This window comes from Electrona antarctica (assembly GCF_951216825.1).
Source record: "Electrona antarctica genome assembly, chromosome: 15".
NCBI lineage: Eukaryota > Metazoa > Chordata > Actinopteri > Myctophiformes > Myctophidae > Electrona > Electrona antarctica.
The window spans coordinates 34,205,479-34,224,038 of record NC_136796.1 but is presented as its reverse complement, the minus strand read 5'-3'; the positions used below and the strand labels follow the sequence as shown (position 1 = coordinate 34,224,038).

General features: G+C 41.2%; 1 protein-coding gene across 2 annotated transcripts; it reads right to left on the bottom strand.

The window, feature by feature from the left end:
* Positions 1-1,181: 1,181 nt before the first annotated feature.
* Positions 1,182-18,135, bottom strand: zdhhc3b (zDHHC palmitoyltransferase 3b). 2 transcript variants are annotated; one of them, XM_079523197.1, is made up of 7 exons: positions 17,997-18,135; positions 11,385-11,716; positions 9,522-9,646; positions 8,287-8,383; positions 7,425-7,506; positions 5,770-5,900; positions 1,182-4,891 (listed from the first exon to the last, which is right to left on the bottom strand). In XM_079523197.1, the coding sequence occupies exons 2-7, from the start codon at positions 11,685-11,687 to the stop codon at positions 4,736-4,738; spliced, it is 894 nt and encodes a 297-aa protein (XP_079379323.1). In that variant the 5' UTR covers positions 11,688-11,716; positions 17,997-18,135; the 3' UTR covers positions 1,182-4,735. The 2 variants fall into 2 exon arrangements, with proteins under 2 accessions (XP_079379323.1, XP_079379322.1); XM_079523196.1 differs by having other exon boundaries at positions 17,714-18,131.
* Between the last annotated feature and the right edge of the window lie 425 nt (positions 18,136-18,560).

Below are 18,560 nucleotides of genomic sequence, written 5' to 3'. Positions count from 1 at the left end.
TAGCGACTCCTCCAGGTTGGTCAGGTTTAGTCAGTGGGGAGCTGATCTGCAGTGAGGAGCTTCACTGGGAGGATGTCGTGACCCGTGCCGTGCGAAGGAACATGCTTTCCCATGTTCCTCCGCACGGCACGGGTCACGAGTAACGACGTCCTCCCAGTGAAGATCCTCACTGCCACACAGTGATGGAAAGTAACTAGTACATTTACTGTACTGTACTTAAGTACAATTTTGAGGTGCTTTTACATTACTGGAGTATTTCAAACTTTCAGTATTTTTACTTCACTACATTTCAAAGGCAAATATTGTACTTTTAATTATTCGAAAACTTTAGTTACTAGTTACTTTGTAGATTATTACAAAACATACCATTCAGCCCTATATACATTTCGACCATTTGAAAGTAGCCAATCTACAAGCTCACGATGCATTGTGAGCTTGTAGATCAGCTATTTTCCAAAGATCTTTAGACATTTGAAATGGGATATTCTGCATAATGAGTACTTTTACTTTTGATACTTTAAGTACACTTTGGATACGGGACTGTTACTTGTAACATAGTACTACATTGCAGTATTATTGATACTTTTACTTAAGTAAAACATGCAAGTACTTTTTCCACCACTGCTACCTCACGTAGCCTATAGCAGGAGATAATGGTTAGAGGCTCCTGCCCTATGGGCCGCCAAGGCTACTTACTTACTTCCTCTCCAACCAGTAGGGGTCAGCAGAATTGACAGAACGACTACATTGGGAGGAAAAGGAGATACATATTTATTAAAATAGAACCATAGAACCATAGAGAGGGGACCAGTCCCTTATTCAGTACATGGGAACCCCACTCTGGCCTAGTGCCCGCTGTGATGAGAGTACTTCATGCAATTAATGGAGCTGGGCGTGATGTTCGCCTTGAGTCGGCTTCCATCCTCTATCCGCTCACTGTAAACTATTAGACAGGTATTTATTTTTATTAGGTCTGATTAACTTTGTTGCACGCCAGCCAGAGGCTCACTCTGAAAATAGAAGATCTACAAGCTAGATCTGCTAATTTCAGCATGTGACACCATGCTTTAAATTTTAGTGTGTGTCTAAAGTATGTTTTAAGATGTTAAGTATTCAAATGACACATGATGTAAGAATGACTGGTGATGTATTATTGTAAAGAAAATCTTCTTGGACCCTGCTCAGTGCCGCTTGCGGCCATATTTCTGATTTATTTCATTCCCTTCATAGCATAAACCATAACAATAATCAACATCATCACAAAATCATCAATACCAGTGTTCCAAAAATGACAGATAGTCTTCATGCTTAGTCAACATGTACAAGAAACAAGAAGACAAGCTGGTGTATGCAGAACTAGAATCACAACCATCATTTGTATAAAAAGATAAAATAGTTTAATACTTTCTCATTGAGTAAGCAGTTATCTTTCCCATTGACTTGAAATATTATAAAATACCGCTATGGTTTGTGTGACTCCAGTCCACACATGCACAGTGGTGACCAGAGTTCATAAATCTCTCCCTTTACTCCATAACCATGAACCCTACCAGACCTATTCTGGGATGAACATTTGGCAAAAATAGACGATCTACTGTACAAGCTCACAATCGTGTCACAACATGCTGTGAGCTTATAAATCGTCTGTTTTCGGCAAAGATATTTAGTCAGCGTACAGGGAAAAAAGGAGGGGCGTCCTAGATAGACCCTTGGGGAACTCCGGTCAACTAAGTATATAGGGATTAAATGGTTCATTTGGCAACATTAGTAGTCTTTGCTTTTACAGTCCAAACTATGATCAAACTATGTACGGTAAGGCTAGTTGAACACATTAAGATAAAGGCATCTGTATAGGTTAATATTCCACCTGTGCCAAATCATTACTTCAGAACAGAAAAATACACTCAAAGGCATCAATAGCTGGAGAAAGACAAACTGTGCTTTTTCTCAATGCTGGATAGTCAAGCATCGTCCACACAGCACAGCAGTAGCATTTACATCACAATAGACACTTCTGCTGTGGCTCTTCAGGCTTCACTAAACATTTTACACTGGTCTAAATTTGGACATGCTTGTCCCATGAGGTTCTTCTGTGTGAGACTCATAACCGCAACCTTGAGTAAAAGGATCATCTGTGAGTAAAGCCAATTCGGTGTGGGGGAATCATCCATGCATTGGTGCATTTGGGAAGAATGTGTGTGTAGTACTGCCGTTATTATATCGTTCAACCTCAGTGGTTTTCAACCAGTGGTCTGGGGACCACCAGTGGTCCTTGAGTGGGTTCCAGGTGGTCCCCAATGGAGAGTTGGTAACCAAATGGACTCTTATAGGTCTTTAACTCTTAAAATGAAACCAAATGGACTCAAGAGTTACATTATTGTTAAACATCTGCTTAACTTAATTTACAACAAGTCTACACAATTAAAGAGAATAATTAATATTTTGATCAATGTTTGCCTGTTATCTCTCCTATGGTACCACAAACCACATCAATACAGCATGGAATTAACAAAATATTCGAATTCTTGGGTCTGAGAGGCTAAATCTCATCAAATGGTGGCCCGTGGCTCAAATGCCAAATAAATAATGGCCTCGATATGAAAAAGGTTTAAAGGTTGTTCTACCTGAACAGTGCGACGCGTGTACAACTTCCACTGGGAGGCTGGGAGCCGAGCTCAAAGCCCTGCCCCTCCCACTGTGATGGATACAACAGAGGCGCAGCACTGGTTTTGGTTCACGTGGTAACCTATTCCGTCCACCACAGCTTGCTAAGAAGCCTATGGCTTCCGCGACCACTCACTCGCCTGGCGGTTCACTCAAGCGTGCTTCACAAGCCTCAAGGCCTTGGCTGTGGGCGCCTACAAGGAACCCTTGATCACAGACACGCTCCCCCGATCTTCAAAACACAAGTCGGGCGGGAGGTCTGTGCAGAACATTACACAAACAGCCAGGAGCTATTTCAGAAATAGGAGTTCTGGCAGATGCTCAACATCGACCAGTTGTTGGCAATGGACATTAACAGTCCCTGGTGGAAAAAAGCCACGGTGAGGATCCAGTCCAACCCAGCGGTGCCTGGAAACTTGGAAAAAGGATTTTAAACAGATGAGTTGTTGATAATGGCTGAGTTTATACACACCCCAATTCTGAATTTCTATGTAGGATGTGTATGTGATATATAACTCCTTAGCCTTTTAGGCAGAATGTTTCAGAAAATGTATTTTCTTTCTCCAAAAATAGCAAACCTACAAGATGCAACACGTTGTGAGCTGGTAGATATGCAATTTTCAAATGGCTGAAGCATATAACAGGGCTTCAATGGTTAAAAATGTATTTCTTATAAAATCAATGCACATACTCGGGATGTTGAGTGAACCAAAACAAGTGCTACCGAACTCAACCCGGTGGAAATCGCATACACACATCTGAACCAATGTGATGTGTACTGTACTGGGAACAATGAGCTGATTTCCCAGGCACTTCCAAATACACCGTTATCAGATCTACTACCCGTTTTCCAGTTTGACATCTTGACAATGCTGGACAAAGGCAGACAGAAACAGTCCTCTATGCCCTTGAGTCCAACAACGATTTGACATTGAAGTCGTTCCAACAGTGCAGCTACAGCTCTGCCCTGGCTATTGGCTCTGTAGAGGAACTGGGTCAAAGAGGTCCTGAAAATAACCCTTTTAAACACCTTCAAGTAGCAATGGGCTTTAGTACACCAGGGACAGAATACAATAAAAACTGATTTCCAGATACTTTCCTTTGATTGTCTTCCTGACTGACTGTGTTGTGATATTGTGTTGTGCTGAGCAGTAAAACTCCAAACACAATTACAAAATATAAAAAAGGTATCATTAGCAACCACTGTTTGACCCAGATCTGTATTCTATCTAGCCCGTACTTACATTAATACATAACTACGGAAAGCTACAATGCACTGTGCTAAGGCAATTCATGTGCAGCATTCAGCAAAATACAATTATAATGATACAAATACAGCAAATGAAGAAGTAACGGCTGGAAGAGAAGAAAATAAATGTCACGTTTCCATGTCTGAAGAGCATTGCTTTAAAAAGTTATTCACCTCTTGCATGCCTTATTTAGGCTCGGAGGCAGGACATTATCCAACACAGAAGATCTTCTCTATCTGAAGAAAAATCCAGGTTGTGGTCTTTTTAACTTATCATCATGAAGTGTTTCATGTAAACATCTGCTATTGAACACCAGGTGTGTCTTTAGTGATGACTGCTTTGTCAGAATTAGTTTTGTCAGAAGTAAGTACATTCCTTCAATGTACTTGGAAGAAAAGCAGCTATACTTCCCACAAGTGACTCACCAAGAAAACAGAAACAAGTTAAAAAAAAAAAGAAATATTTAAAAGTCCCGGGTGTGTAACAACATGATCAAATATCCGGAAATCTTTATATGATCCATAAATGAGAAAGGAAAACAATAGAAGTGTTTGACTATGTTGGGCATATCATTATAGGTGAAAGTATATATATATCAAAAATAATTTCAAAAATAGCAAACATAGCTAATTTACGAGCTCACATTTCGCAATGTGGCTTGTAGGTCTGCTTTTCAATATTTTTGGAATAGGGTTTAAGTGGTTAAGAGGTGGTTATGTTGGAGGGCAGGGGTGGAGGTCCATGGATCGATTGTTCTGATGACCCATTCATGTCCCACCAGGGCAGACCGCCGGCTAGAGTCTGAGCTCGGCTGTGTGTTTTCAGACGATGTACTGATGTACTGACTTGCCGTGGTCTGGGGTACTGAAAGGACTGAACCAGAGTATAGTGAAAGGATGTCCAAACACAACCTTCATGTTCATCCATTTGGACCTCTTTGCCCATCGTCTCTCTTCCTTTTTCAGCTGCTCAATGCCCTGTGGATCAAACACATCACAAGTGTGAAGGAAACGTGTGTGGCGACTCTGGTGAGGTCTATTCTCTCACCAGTATACCTCTTTTTTGGAAAAAGGTCACTCTAGACTCAGATTTGTGGTCTTTGGGTGGGGCTTTAATGTGATTATAATGCATTATAAAATTATTATAATGTATTACAACTACGATAATTATAATACAAAGAATAATCTTACAGAAGTGGTCACATATCCGTGAGATTTTAGACAAGATGCGAGAGTCAAGCAGCAGGTGAATCTGGTCGTTATGTTTGTACTTTGGCCTGCATACCCTCTCACTGTGTACATAATCTTACCATGGAAAGGCAAAGGTATTCTATCAAGTAAAATTGTGTAAACGCTGCACCTAGTCGCTGGCAACCGTGCAATCATCACACTTAATCTCAGCCTGACTTTCCAGAATGTACCCTATGAACAATGAGTGTGAGATGAAATGCAAAGTGAATGAAGGGACACAAGCTGACGTCTTTAGCTCTCTAAAATATATTTATGTATATAAATGAGCTGCATTCAGCATTCCAAAATATACATTCACCTCAATAGCAGCAGGAGAAAGCATTTTAAACTTTAGGTGCCATGAAACTAAATTGCTATTTTGTGAGATTCACACCCGTTCATTCTGCTATGTCTGGATATGATATTCTAAATATTTGGAGAATTAAGCATTTGTTTTTGTCCCCCCTGTTTTGTAAATACAGTGTAACCATATTATATAGTCCTTTATCTACAACATCCTGCTGTCTTCAGGTCAGAACTTTGACAACATCTGAAACCAAACACAAACTACAGCAACAAATTCAGGGTGGGACGACGGGACGTGGTCCGTCACTATGTCTACTTACCGTCTCATCGGTGCAGATGGAATGGACCTGGGTACCAAACATGACAGCCGTGAAGATGAGGAAGAGGAGGGCCTCAAAACACAAGAGGATGAGGAGGATGACTGTCGCAGGAGGGGAGAAGTTACTGCACTCTTGAGTGAGGGAGAGGAGGAGGAGAGCGATGATGAACCAAATAGTGAGTTTGATTTAGCAATTAAAGATTTCACTGTTCTTCAACTACGTTTCCCTTCCCCTTTTCTCCTCCCACTCCCTGCCTACTTAGCTAATCATGTGATGGGAAGAACTAAATGAAAGCAGGTGTATAGTAGGCTGGATAAGAACTACTGCCGGTTAGACACAGTTTGTGGCCGTTCTTTGACAGCCTTTATCACCTCGTGAGTTGGAGATAAAACAATGTTGGGTCTACAGAGAACATCTCAGATATAAACAGTACCTGACCATCTAATCTAATGCAAGAGTTTAACGGACTAAATTAATGTCCATGCTGCTGCAGACTGCTTTGTTAGTTGAGACAGCCTGAGACAGTGGAGGAATTGAAACATTCTCCTGAGTCCTGACAACCTAAAGTCACAGTTGCCCGGTGAGAGTAGTTGATAAGAAAACACAGTTTGTCACACACGCCTATGCTACACAAACACATCTACTGTATGCTATAAAATATTCACAGGAAATCAAAAGTGATGAAAACACTGATCCAGGTGACTCGAACATTCTAATTTAAAACAAATTGTACTGGTGTTGAAAACAATAGCTGAAGCAATATGGGTGTTTGTGGTATTGGATTTGTGACCAATTCAGTGGTAGAGCATGCTGGAGTTGATCATTTAATCAGTGTTATAGAACCACTCTAATTAGTACCAAGCAGTGTTTCACAGCTCAATTACCAGCCCTCTCTTCAGATAATGTTATGAACTCTTCTTCTTCAGGAAGAATCTGAAATAGACTAAGTATGTGCAGTATGTAATTAATACATAGTGTGAATGTAAATGTTCTTAAACTGTTTGTCATTCAGAATTTCAGACTAGTTTGATAACATTGACTTAGTTTGAGAACTTTACCATTATTAGAATTACGTTTCTCGAGAAACAAGTACTGCTTGCATTTTTCTTTACAAAACACGACCGATACTGTAACAATGGCATAGATAAAATAAACAAAACTATATTGGAATAACTAACTTAATTTGGGATCACAAAATCAAAAATAAAAAGGAATCATGGATTTGGAGAATGATGAAACCCCTAGCGAACCAAAGGCTGGGGGAAATGGCTTCAGACCTTTCTATTTTGATTAGAGGGTATAGTGGAGCACCATACTCGGTATCCTCCATACTTTTTAACTCAGCTGGTTGAGCAATTAACCATTGGCATATGAAGAGTGAGAGTGATGAAGTGAGACTGATAAAAGCCCATTTGTTCATGTCCCTAAATCACGCGCATGCACATTTACACGATTTGACGCCGTGTCGGGCTGTTACACACAGCCATGATCAAATGAGCAGCCACCTCTCCAAAAAACAGTGTGTTGTGCACAGCGCATAACCCAAAGTCTGGAAACACTTTGTCTTTGAGTGCCCACGTCCCCGGGCATGGACTAGCCCGGGGATATATATTCTAGACATAATATACTGTATGGTGTGTAGGAATAAAACTTACTGGTCCAGTCTTCCTCTAAGCAGAAAACAAAATGGAATGCCACCATGACCAGAGAATGGAGAGATATTAGTGAAATGTACATCTGAAAGGAAACACAGAACGTTTGGTATTAATTTAGCCTACTCTGAATATTAATCACAATGTCATGAATCATTTTAAATTGGTTTGATGTCTTCTTAATCTGGGAACCTTTTTTCATCTCTGAGGACTTTTGCACTGAGTGGCCCGACATATTGAAGGTATAATTAACCCCATGAAGCCTTGATTTCATTTTTTTTTTGTATTCCTGAGCCAATAGTCCAATTTGACTAATTGAAGTTTATATTATTCTTTTACATATTTTTATTTTGGTCTCCTACTGCAGCAGTGTCATCACATTGGATTATTGGCTGAGGAAAACAAAACAACTCTCCATGAATTCAAGGCTTCATGGGGTGAGTAATTGATTTAAAAAGAAATACCTTTTTTGGGTGAAGTATTCATTTAATACATTTTATGTATAGTGCATTTACATTTGAAACAATTCTCAAAGTGCTACAATACAGAGCAAAACATATTTGCAACGAATAACACGTCTAAAAAAGGTCTAAAGAGAAACGAGCATCATATATAAGTATATAAATATAAATATATATATAAGACCCAGGAGGTAAAACACTGTGGCTCAAACGAATGCTTTGTTACAAATTTCGTCAGTGACATATTGGTTGTCATGTTCGTCACATCCTTACTGTTGTTGATATCTAAGCTGTATTGTATTGTGCTTTACTACCCAAGCTGACCTGTATGTTCAAGAGACGCATACACAAGCAATACAAATGTGAGGTATTTTATAATAGTTTTGTAAAGGTCAAAAACTCACTGTGAAAAGAACAAAGTACTTCTGGTTGCTTTCTCCCACACAGTTGTTGACCCAAGGACAGTGATGGTCCATTTTTTTGATGCATCGCTTACACACACTGTGGGGAGATCGAATGCGCACGCACATGCGCACACACACACACACACGCACATGCGCGCACACACACGCACACACACACACACACACACACACACACACACACACACACACACACACACACACACACACACACACACACACACACACACACACACACACACACACACACACACACACACACACACACACACACACACACACACACACACACACACACACACACACAAGATGATGACATCAAAGTAGAGCTAGAAGAGATAACTGTGTGACATTCAATCAATAGCACTTAATTCACGACACGTGTATGTGTACTGTGCACACATACACGCATGTATGTATGCGTGTGTGCATGACTGCACGCGCACGCACACACACATGCGCATGCACACACACACACACACACGATGGATACTGGAGATTGGAACAGTCCTCTCATACACTGGCAGGAAGGACAGGTGTGTGTGTGTGTGTACTGGATGAGATGAGACAGCTGACACCAAAGGTAAACCTTGAGGATTCATAATTTATCATGCACCATCTACCGTAACCATCTACAGTAGCATTCTATATTACTAGACTATTCCTTTCACCATCACCATCATCATACACAGTAATAATCTTCAATTACTCAGTAAGTAAGTGTTCAATGCTCAAGTATTCATTTTTAACTGTACAAGTGGAACCAGGTTATTACATTTGTCTCCGAGTTAAATTAACACTGAGGATTTTACTGTATAGAACAAACGTACTAAATGTGACCGTATATGATTTAACCTGCCAGTCACTGGTCTTTCTAACCAATTACTCCTGAAATGGTTTTGATCTTTTCCTCTCTGCAGTCTGTAGGTAGCTCCCAGAAAAAACACTGATCTGCCTCATAGGGAGTTCCTCATGACGCTACAAAGTCCACAGGGAACTGATAATGCAACTGTAACTGAAAAACAGGCAGGAGAGGAAAGGAGAGTCAAGTGTTCTACCCCTATAAATAAACCCACACAGTCAAGTCATTTTGCAGTGTGTGCAATTGTGAATTGTGGCAATCCTTATTCTGTCACTTGCTCTAGTCTCCAAGTGCACACGCGCACGCACACGCACGCACACGCACACACACGCACGCACACACCCCCCCTACCTACCTGCAGTGGTGAGCTCTGTCAGGCTTGATGCTGCAGCACTTGGGACATTTGTAGACAACCTGGCCGGGCTTGAGCTGGAGGCTTTCAATGAACTCCTTGGTAGCGTTACCTTTAGGTACAGCTCCCTGAGACAGAGAGAGACACTTTCCATCACTGCTGATGCTACTGACACACATGACAAATAAACTATCTCTTGGAAACAGAGAAACAAGAATGACGGGTCATAACTGCCAGGTGCAGAAAGCTCTCGTTTATGAACATATACAGTAGAATCAGTTTGTGTGCCATCAGCCTCTGCCTCAGCTCACGGCTTCACGTGCACGGCTTCACATTGCGGCGTTCAGAGTATTGGTTTTGTGCCGGCCGTTCAGACTACGTTTTATGGGTATGTCTCCCATTGGCTTAGAGAGACAGGCAATCATGAAAACGTGTCCACTGCGGTCGCCACTAGAGCTGAGGCAGCGGTGGCCGAACGGTTTGCGAAGCGGTCTTGATACCGGAAGGTCGCCAGTTCGTATCCCCGGACCGGCACGCTAAAATTACCACCGCTGAAGTGCCCTTGAGCAAGGCATTGAACCTCAACCATGAAATGTTCTATGAGCAGGGTCTGGCTGTAAACAAGTCTCGAGCTTAGTCCATTCACCCTGGGTAAAACAAAGAACTTTGCTTTACTTTGCTTTGCTTAGCTGCAAATAACATTCTGACAAAATAGACACTATGGGCTGTATTTTGCGTGTCTTAAGTACCAGGTCTTATTACTTAACTTAAGACCTGGAGGCGTGATCAATGCCATTTGGCTATTCTGAGTGGCCAAAGAGCATTGACCACGCCTCCAGGTCTTAAGTTAAGTAATAAGACCTGGTACTTAAGACACGCAAAATACAGCCCTATGCCTATTTGCTCATACACTATGACGTAACATTCTGCCTTCATTGTGAAGGAATTTAATGTTTGTGTAGGACAAAGTTTGACACTATGCCTATTTGCTCACACACAATGACGTAAAATTCTCCATTCATTGTCAATGGGAATTTTATGTTTGTGTAGGACAAAAATAGACACTGCTGATTTGCTCAGACTCTATGATGTAAAATTCTCCATTCATTGTCAATGGGAATTTCTTTGTTTAGGACAAAGTTTGTGAACATACACACATAAAAGCTGGATATAGGAGGGGTTAGCGCCCCTCAAAAATAAATAGGGAAAAAATAGATGATAGATTCACCTGACAGGGTCAGGGAGGAGTTTCACAACACCTCGCTGCCGCTGGACAGGCGCCCTGACCAACTCTGTAGGAGTTGATGATAATGTAGCATCAAAGCCCCAGCCAAGCCACATTGCACCAGGGAGCATTCAAACCCCATTCTCGCTATGGTGGTAGGCAGGAACTTTAAGGAAGCTTCATTATAGACTAGAGCAGGGGTTCTCAACGTTTTTGGCCGGGGACCCCCGGAAATGCTTTGTGGTGCGTGAGCGCCTTCTAGGGGGTGCGCAACATTAAAAGGCTAATGGTGCTGCTATGGTTTTAATTTAAATGTATTAACATATTATACCAATATATGGAAAGTATATGCAGAATATAGCCTATGCTGCATATATAAGCCATATTCAGGTTCATATATGTGGATAAATGGGAAATATATGTCTATATAGCTTATGCAATTTATATTTCCATGTGCGGGGGTGCATCAGCTAGGTCGGGAGGTAACAGGCCAAAAAAGTTTGGGAACCGCTGGACTACAGCAAGCAAATATACTGGTAGCAAAAATAAAATAAAAGTTCAAACCCTTTAAATAAAGAGGAAGCCAATAAAACAAACATGAGACGTCAGTGCTGTAACCGTCAACCTAACACTGGACTGACCGGGTCTGTGCACATGGCTTTGGCGTGCGAGGCGAGGGCAAGGAAGGCCAGGCCGTTGAAGAGCGTCCCGTTGAACAGGGTGTACAGCACATTCTTGGCGGGCAGCAGCATGACAAAGACCACCACAAACTCGGCATAGAAGACCAGCATCCAGGTGATGACGCCACACACGATGCCACAGCCGTCACGGATGAACCACATGTCTTCTGGTCCTGTGCGGGGTGGGGGAGGGGCACAGTGCTCTGGCTTCAGGTAGCCAGCTTGCCGCTCTATGTCCCTGGTACGCTGCGCTGGGTTATTCATCCTAAAGCCTTGGTGGCTCCGTCCACATGCTGAGGGAAGGGAGAGAGTATGGCTGTAAATGGGAGGTAATAACTGACATTCTGGTAAACTTCCCCTTGGTAAACTTCTTTTAGGTGCTAATTTTGTCAAGCATCATTGATCTGGTGGAAGCATCTCTGTGGCCCTGAAACCTTATTCTTCATTACTGCTGGCAAATCTTAGTTTTAGCAGTATTTGAGAACAGTATCTGGCCTCTGGTAACTGCATTTGTAACTGTACTCTGCTGTTCACCGAAACAAATTCCTAACATGTTTTACATGTATGGCAATAAAGGCTTCTGATTCTGATTCTCTCACACACCTTACCCCCCAAAGCTCCCAAAGTTACCTTAAAATATCTCTTATCCAGAAGGTTCAACTTCAACTTTATTTTTCTTTTTTAATTATTTTGTGCAGTGGTACCATAAAAGCAACATACAAACACAGATGTGGGGTTTAGTTCCCCCAAAACACGTTCTGTCATGCTCTATAACTACTGTATGTATTTTAATATTACTAAAAATGATAGAGAAAGAGAGATAGACAGGGAAAGATTAGAGAGAGACGGTCCACAATTCTCTGCTATAGTATTCAAGGAAGCAGGCCAGTGGCAGTGAGAGAATAAAACTTTGATCGTAGTACCACCAGACCAGTCCTTACTCCTTCATAGCCAAACCAGACCATGAGGCTCTCTTTCATTCCACAGATGAAGTGGGAGGTTGGCACTGGAATTAGAACACATTTTACCTTCATCTCTTCTCTTCCTACGTTTTTTCCAATTCTACAGTAAGCTACTGTATGCCACTATGACACATTGCAAAACCAAGTAAAGAGTCTGTCTGGCCTCTTAAAACCAACCAGTTCAGGATCATTTCATCCTTTCATCCTACTGCCCAGCCCACGCAAAACCACTAAACCAGAGCACCATCATCTTCCTTAATTAATCGCTTCTATCCATCCAGTGGATGGTACAATATGTAACAGGGTACAAATTAACTATGAAGATTATCGTCATGACGTCATCACAATTTATTTTAATTTAGTTGAGTTTAGAGTAAACTCAACTAACTGCTGCGGCAGCCCTAAGGTCACCAGCCTGGTGTCCCGATTCAGACTGCAGCCGTGGTTATAGGACATAAAAACCGTTTGTTGTGGATATCCCATTCATCATTGCCATCTGCTCTGGCTAATAACGTTTGTTCTCAGTGAGTTAAACAATGCTCACAGCATAATTTCCCCAAGGTGTAAAATACTGGAATTCCCATAGATATGACAACATCCAAATTAGATTATGTCTGATTCAGATTGAAGCAGGTCACTTCAGGCAGGCCAAACTTGCTTCAGAGGGGATATTTAGTTGACTCATCACAGCACAGGTTTGTAGTAATTATGTGATTCTTATTTAACTTGCCACTCCTGTGAGAGATCACATTCACATCATTGCCACATGTCTAGGACTAGTATGGACAGCAAACTCATATGAATGCAATAGGACATGGGCAGGATGTAAAAAAAAAAAACAAGAGACAAGAACAGGCAAAACATTGAGTGGTAAAACATTGAGCAGCATGGATCATTGGAAATCACTCAACGGTCCTGCATAGTGGGGTACCACCCGTTTCTAAATTGCATATAATGCAGAATGCAGCACGATGTTGCGTTATAACGTGTTAAGTAAAATATCGCCACTTTTCTACGAGGTAAAGCTGGACTGAAATGAAAACTTCCTTTAGGGGAACAGTCAATATTTGGGAAGCACAAACACCACCTATTTTGTGTGCCCCATACATTTGTGCTTCCTAAAGGAAGTTTTGATATGTTCAGTCCTGCACTCATTCCGGGCCCCTCGCCGGATAAAATGTGGTCCGTGTGTGTGCAGCTCATGGAAAAGTGGAGATATTTTACAAAACACGTGTTTTCTGCCAGACCTTTCAAATGGATATGAAACAGGTCCGCAAAATGACTCCAAGTCTTGAATTATTAATTATTGGTTGAGTGCACACACAGTGCTACAAGTTTAAATGCCGACGAGGTCAGTCTGCCAACCGTGCACGGATAGGACCGACTATGGCTGTGTATTTGGAATTCATGAAATGTATGTAAGAAAGATCACAGATATTCTAGGGATATTAACTTGTAAACTGAGAATTCATCTAATATTCAAACATGAATTCACCAAAACCAACTTAGTTAGTGTGCTCGTGCTCCGGACAAGTGACTTTTGTGCCCCAGACAAGTGAATGTCAAGCCCTGGAGTTATTGAAAACGAGCGCTTCCTAACTGTGACACTTCAAGCTTTCCGTACAGCTGCAATGTTGGTGAGTTTAACGTCATTTAATACAATCAGATAGGACTACTGTATGTATGGGCTGTCAACTGTCATGGCCAGAAAGTTGTGTGTTCCCCCATAACTTCCGGGTACGATGATGTCACACACACATAACCTCTATAATTGGAATGTTCAGCAAAATACTATGTTCCTGAATGTTTGACTGAATCCAAATGTGTCATGATGAATGCTGTTCTGGGTTGTGGTTCTGTGGTTACTTGGCAAACAACTGTAAAAATAGCATATGACAAAGAGAACAGAACTTTAACCACTTTCAACATCCTATTTTGGGCTTGTCATTTAATAGAGGGTATGCGCGATTGCGCGTGACATCATCATCATACCCGGAAGTTATGCGGGAATGCCTAATGAGTGGCAAAAAACTACTTTCTGGCCTTGACAGCCCATACATCCCAAACAGAAAAGTCATATTTGATTGCATTGAATTACTTTAAACAACATTAAATTCACTTTGTCACTCGATTTATCATAGTAGATCTACAGGCTCACAACAACGCGTCCCAATGTGAGTTTACCTTCTAAATCTGCTATATAAATATGATCATATGATCGACACACGATGACATGAAAGCATATTATATTATATTTAAATATATAAATATATATAAATATATATAAATATATATAAATATATATTTATATTTATATATATTTATATTTATATTTATATTTATATTATATTTGAGTGACCACATCAAACAAGAGGTGGACGCTGGCAAATACTGCGGCATGGTCATGCTGGACCTCCAAAAGGCTTTTGACACCGTGAACCACTCCATACTGGTTAACAAGCTAAAAGCAATTGGTTTCGATAGCACATCAGTGAGCTGGATGCAATCCTACCTGGAGGGGAGAGAACAGATGGTGGAAGTGAACGGAACACTGTCCCCCCCCCTCCCAGTGAGCTGTGGCGTTCCACAAGGAAGCATACTAGGGCCTCTACTGTTCCTAATATATGTAAACGACATGACTTCAGCCTGTGACTGCAACTTGTTCCTGTTCGCAGATGACTCAGCACTGCTGGTCTCTGACAGGGACAAACTGCAGGTTGAAAATGCCCTCAGCTCTGAACTCGGTAGAATCTGCACCTGGCTCGCTGATAACAAACTATCTTTACACCTGGGAAAAACTGAATCCATTCTCTTTGGCTCTATTAGTAATCTCAGCAAGGCAAATGGCTTCTTGGTTAGAGTGGGTGACAATGTTATCACACGTAAAGATGAAATTACCTACCTAGGTTCCATCCTGGAGGCTAATCTTTCCGGTGATAAAATGGCCACCAACGTAATCAAAAAAGTCAACCATAGAACAAGATTCCTCTACAGGATCTCCTCACTGGTCAACAAAAACACCTTGAAGACCTTAACAGGAGCCCTTGTACAGGGTTTCTTTGACTATGCATGCACCTCCTGGTACCACAGCACCTCAAAGGCCCTTAAAACCAGGCTCCAGACTTCCCAAAACAAACTGGTCAGGCTCCTACTTGATCTAGCCCCCCGAACCCACCTCACCCCTGCCCACTTCGACAGGCTGGAATGGCTTAGGGTCGACGACAGAGTACAGCATCTTGCAATGGGTCTGGTCCACAAGATTCGATACACCACCAAGATACCCATGTACCTGTCTAGATACTTCCTTAATGTTAACGAAGTCCACACCCACAACACCAGAGGGAGTGCAACGAACCATGTACAACCCAGATTCGGCACAAACAAGGGACTAAATTCTTTTCGCTCCTATGCCACCAAAATGTGGAACGCCCTACCAACTGTCATTAAGACATGCGAATCCCTTGACTCCTTCAAAACCGCTCTCAAAGGGCACCTACGGATGGCTGCAATTCGAAACTGGCCCCCGTAAAATCTGAATCCCCCCCCCCTTTTTTCCCCTCACTGTATATATTTCTTTTCCCTTTTTACCTCCTTTTTGATGAATTCCTGTTCTGTCTATAGAAGTGTCTATTTGTACGTCTCTAAATGTTTTGATGATTTGAACATGGTGGACCCTATTGGAAACAAGTGTAATGCTTAATTGGGTCGTCCACTCACAGTTAACAGCCTTTGTATTGAGTTTGTGCTTGAAATGTACTGTAATTCTGCAAACTGTTAATAAATTCTTCAATCAATCAATCAATCAATAACTGTAAAAAAAAAAATGTTACTAAAACACACTGGAATCACTGTACCTTGCATTTTTTGTTAAATAGAGGAAACTATTAAACTAATATTTGAGGTGTCTTAACCTGTCTTATCACATCCATGATGCCGATTTGAACAATGTTGGGTGGAGGTTATTCCATGACCTACTGCAAGTGTGCATAATATAGACAAAAAACTAACTAAACTAACATCTTTATGACGACTCGAGTCAACAACATAAAACCTGTGACTAGAAATTACACTGCCTACAGGCTAGAGAGAGTTCATTAATGATGCCAGTGGGCCAATTCAATCAATGGACTTTTGTGGCAGACTAAAAGACTATAGAACACTCCCTTGGTGAATGGAAGATTTTTATTTTGAACCTGAATGGAACCAATTGACTTCAATATCTCTTAACAGCAAACACTTTACAACACTGCCTTTCATCTCTTTTTTTTACATTGCATCCCTAGTATTCGGGAAAGAGGTTTGGTAGAGGTTAAAAAGAGAAGACCTAGTAAATAGTGAAAGGTCAGGTTTACTTGACTAATGGTTGACTATTAAATGGTTAAATGAAATGAAAGTACACATCAACATGAATCCAATACAATGATGGTAGTGCTGTCAAACAAGTCTATGAAATCTATGAAAAAGTGCAATCTACTATACTACAACACAACACAATACATAGGATACGTATAGTGGGGGTCCCTGCTGGTACAATGTGTATGTCTAACTGCCAATGAATCAACTGAACTGACCCCTTCATTAGTAGTTTTGTAACACAAAATAAATAATGTGAAATGCAGCTCAAAGTGCTTTACACAAAAAAAGAAAAGAAAGGCAGGGCATAAACAATACAGTGAGGACATGAATAACATTTTTTTAAAAGACAAATAAATCAATTAAAAGCAAGGGTGTAGAAGTGGGTCTTGAGCTGTGCTTTAAAAATGTCTACAGAGGCTGCCTGTCGAAGGTACAGACTCGAGACTAGACTCGAGTACTAATTAAAAGTAAGGACTAAGGGGGCATGGGGACTGAGGATAGATATAGAAAGAGAAGTGGATGGATTTGACCTCTAGTGAGAGGATGGAACAACAGGTGGGCATATTAACAACACACTGATCATGTCATTTAAGTCCATATAGGTCAACCATACGCATTAAATGCATTACCAACGAATATAAGGCAAACAAAACAACCACTTAATTGACACCAATATAGGGCAACATATTGGTTAGTTTCCCACTGAACTGGCCATCATCAGCTTAAGTCATGTCACTATCAAGGAGGAAGGCTGGGAATAAAGCTCTTCTAGCACCTTGTTTTAACATTTGGACACCACACACCAGGATGTGATCTTTACAGTTCACACTGGTCACTTCCATGGAGGTGCGGTGACTTCCTCTCCTCGGGTTGGTGTTGTGTTATGATCAATGAATAAAGACGCAGCTTTTACATACAACATAACAACAACTCCATGATGAGAGTAATAAGTTGCTAATTTCTATATCCTACCTCGTACACGCCAGGCCTGTCGACAGAAGTTTGTAGAGAGTCCTCAAATACATACAAAAATCACAACCAAGAGGTCACCAATTTCTGCAGTACACTGTGTAGCCAGATCCCAGCAGTGAGCACACCTACCCCTCCTCTCAACAATAGTACTAGACACAGTAGACAGTCGCGACTCATTCACACACTGGACACACGCACGGAGAGTTCATTTCGATCCTCGATCGGTCCTTCACCCATTCGTAACGTGCCAGTAAAGTCAGCTTCAAAAGCGAACTATAACTACCTCACTATTTATTATAGTTTCCTGGGTTCACTGTCTGTCACCCAGAAATCAGCTCTCTCTCTCTGTGTATTTGTGTGTCTGTCTGCAGCACAACAACAGAAGGAGTTCCAACCAGGAAGTTCCCTCTGATTGCTCTCTTCTCTGCTCTCTGGCCTCTATTACACCCCATAGCCAGGAGGGACGTTCACGTTCACGGTCGTGCTGCTGCGATGACAACCGTTGCTAAACAACCAATGCGCCTATCACGGCGCGAATATCCATCCTGGTGATGGGATGGAGACGGTGGCTCTTTAGTGAATGTTTTACACTACAGTAAAGATTGATTGATTGATTGATTTAAGTATTTATTAACAGTTTGCAGAATTACAGTACATTTCAAGTAGCCTAAGATTTAGACTCTCGAATCGATAAATAAATCTAAATCTTAGGCTACATTTCAAGCATATAATATAACTCACTCATATATAACTCACATATAACTAAACATATACTATACTACTACTTTATGGTAATAAGTGATCTGCAGGAGAATATTTACTTTTAGGTTCTGTTGTCCAGACAGAG

What these genes read in the sequence shown, in the direction of transcription:
- zdhhc3b (XM_079523197.1), bottom strand. Translation starts at nt 11,687, where the DNA reads ATGAATAACCCAGCGCAGCGTACCAGGGACATAGAGCGGCAAGCTGGC. An exon ending in AGTACTTTGTTCTTTTCACA is followed by an intron (nt 7,507 to 8,286) that starts GTGAGTTTTTGA and finishes GTTTCCTTTCAG; the next exon opens with ATGTACATTTCACTAATATC. An exon ending in CTTAGAGGAAGACTGGACCA is followed by an intron (nt 5,901 to 7,424) that starts GTAAGTTTTATT and finishes CCCTCACTCAAG; the next exon opens with AGTGCAGTAACTTCTCCCCT.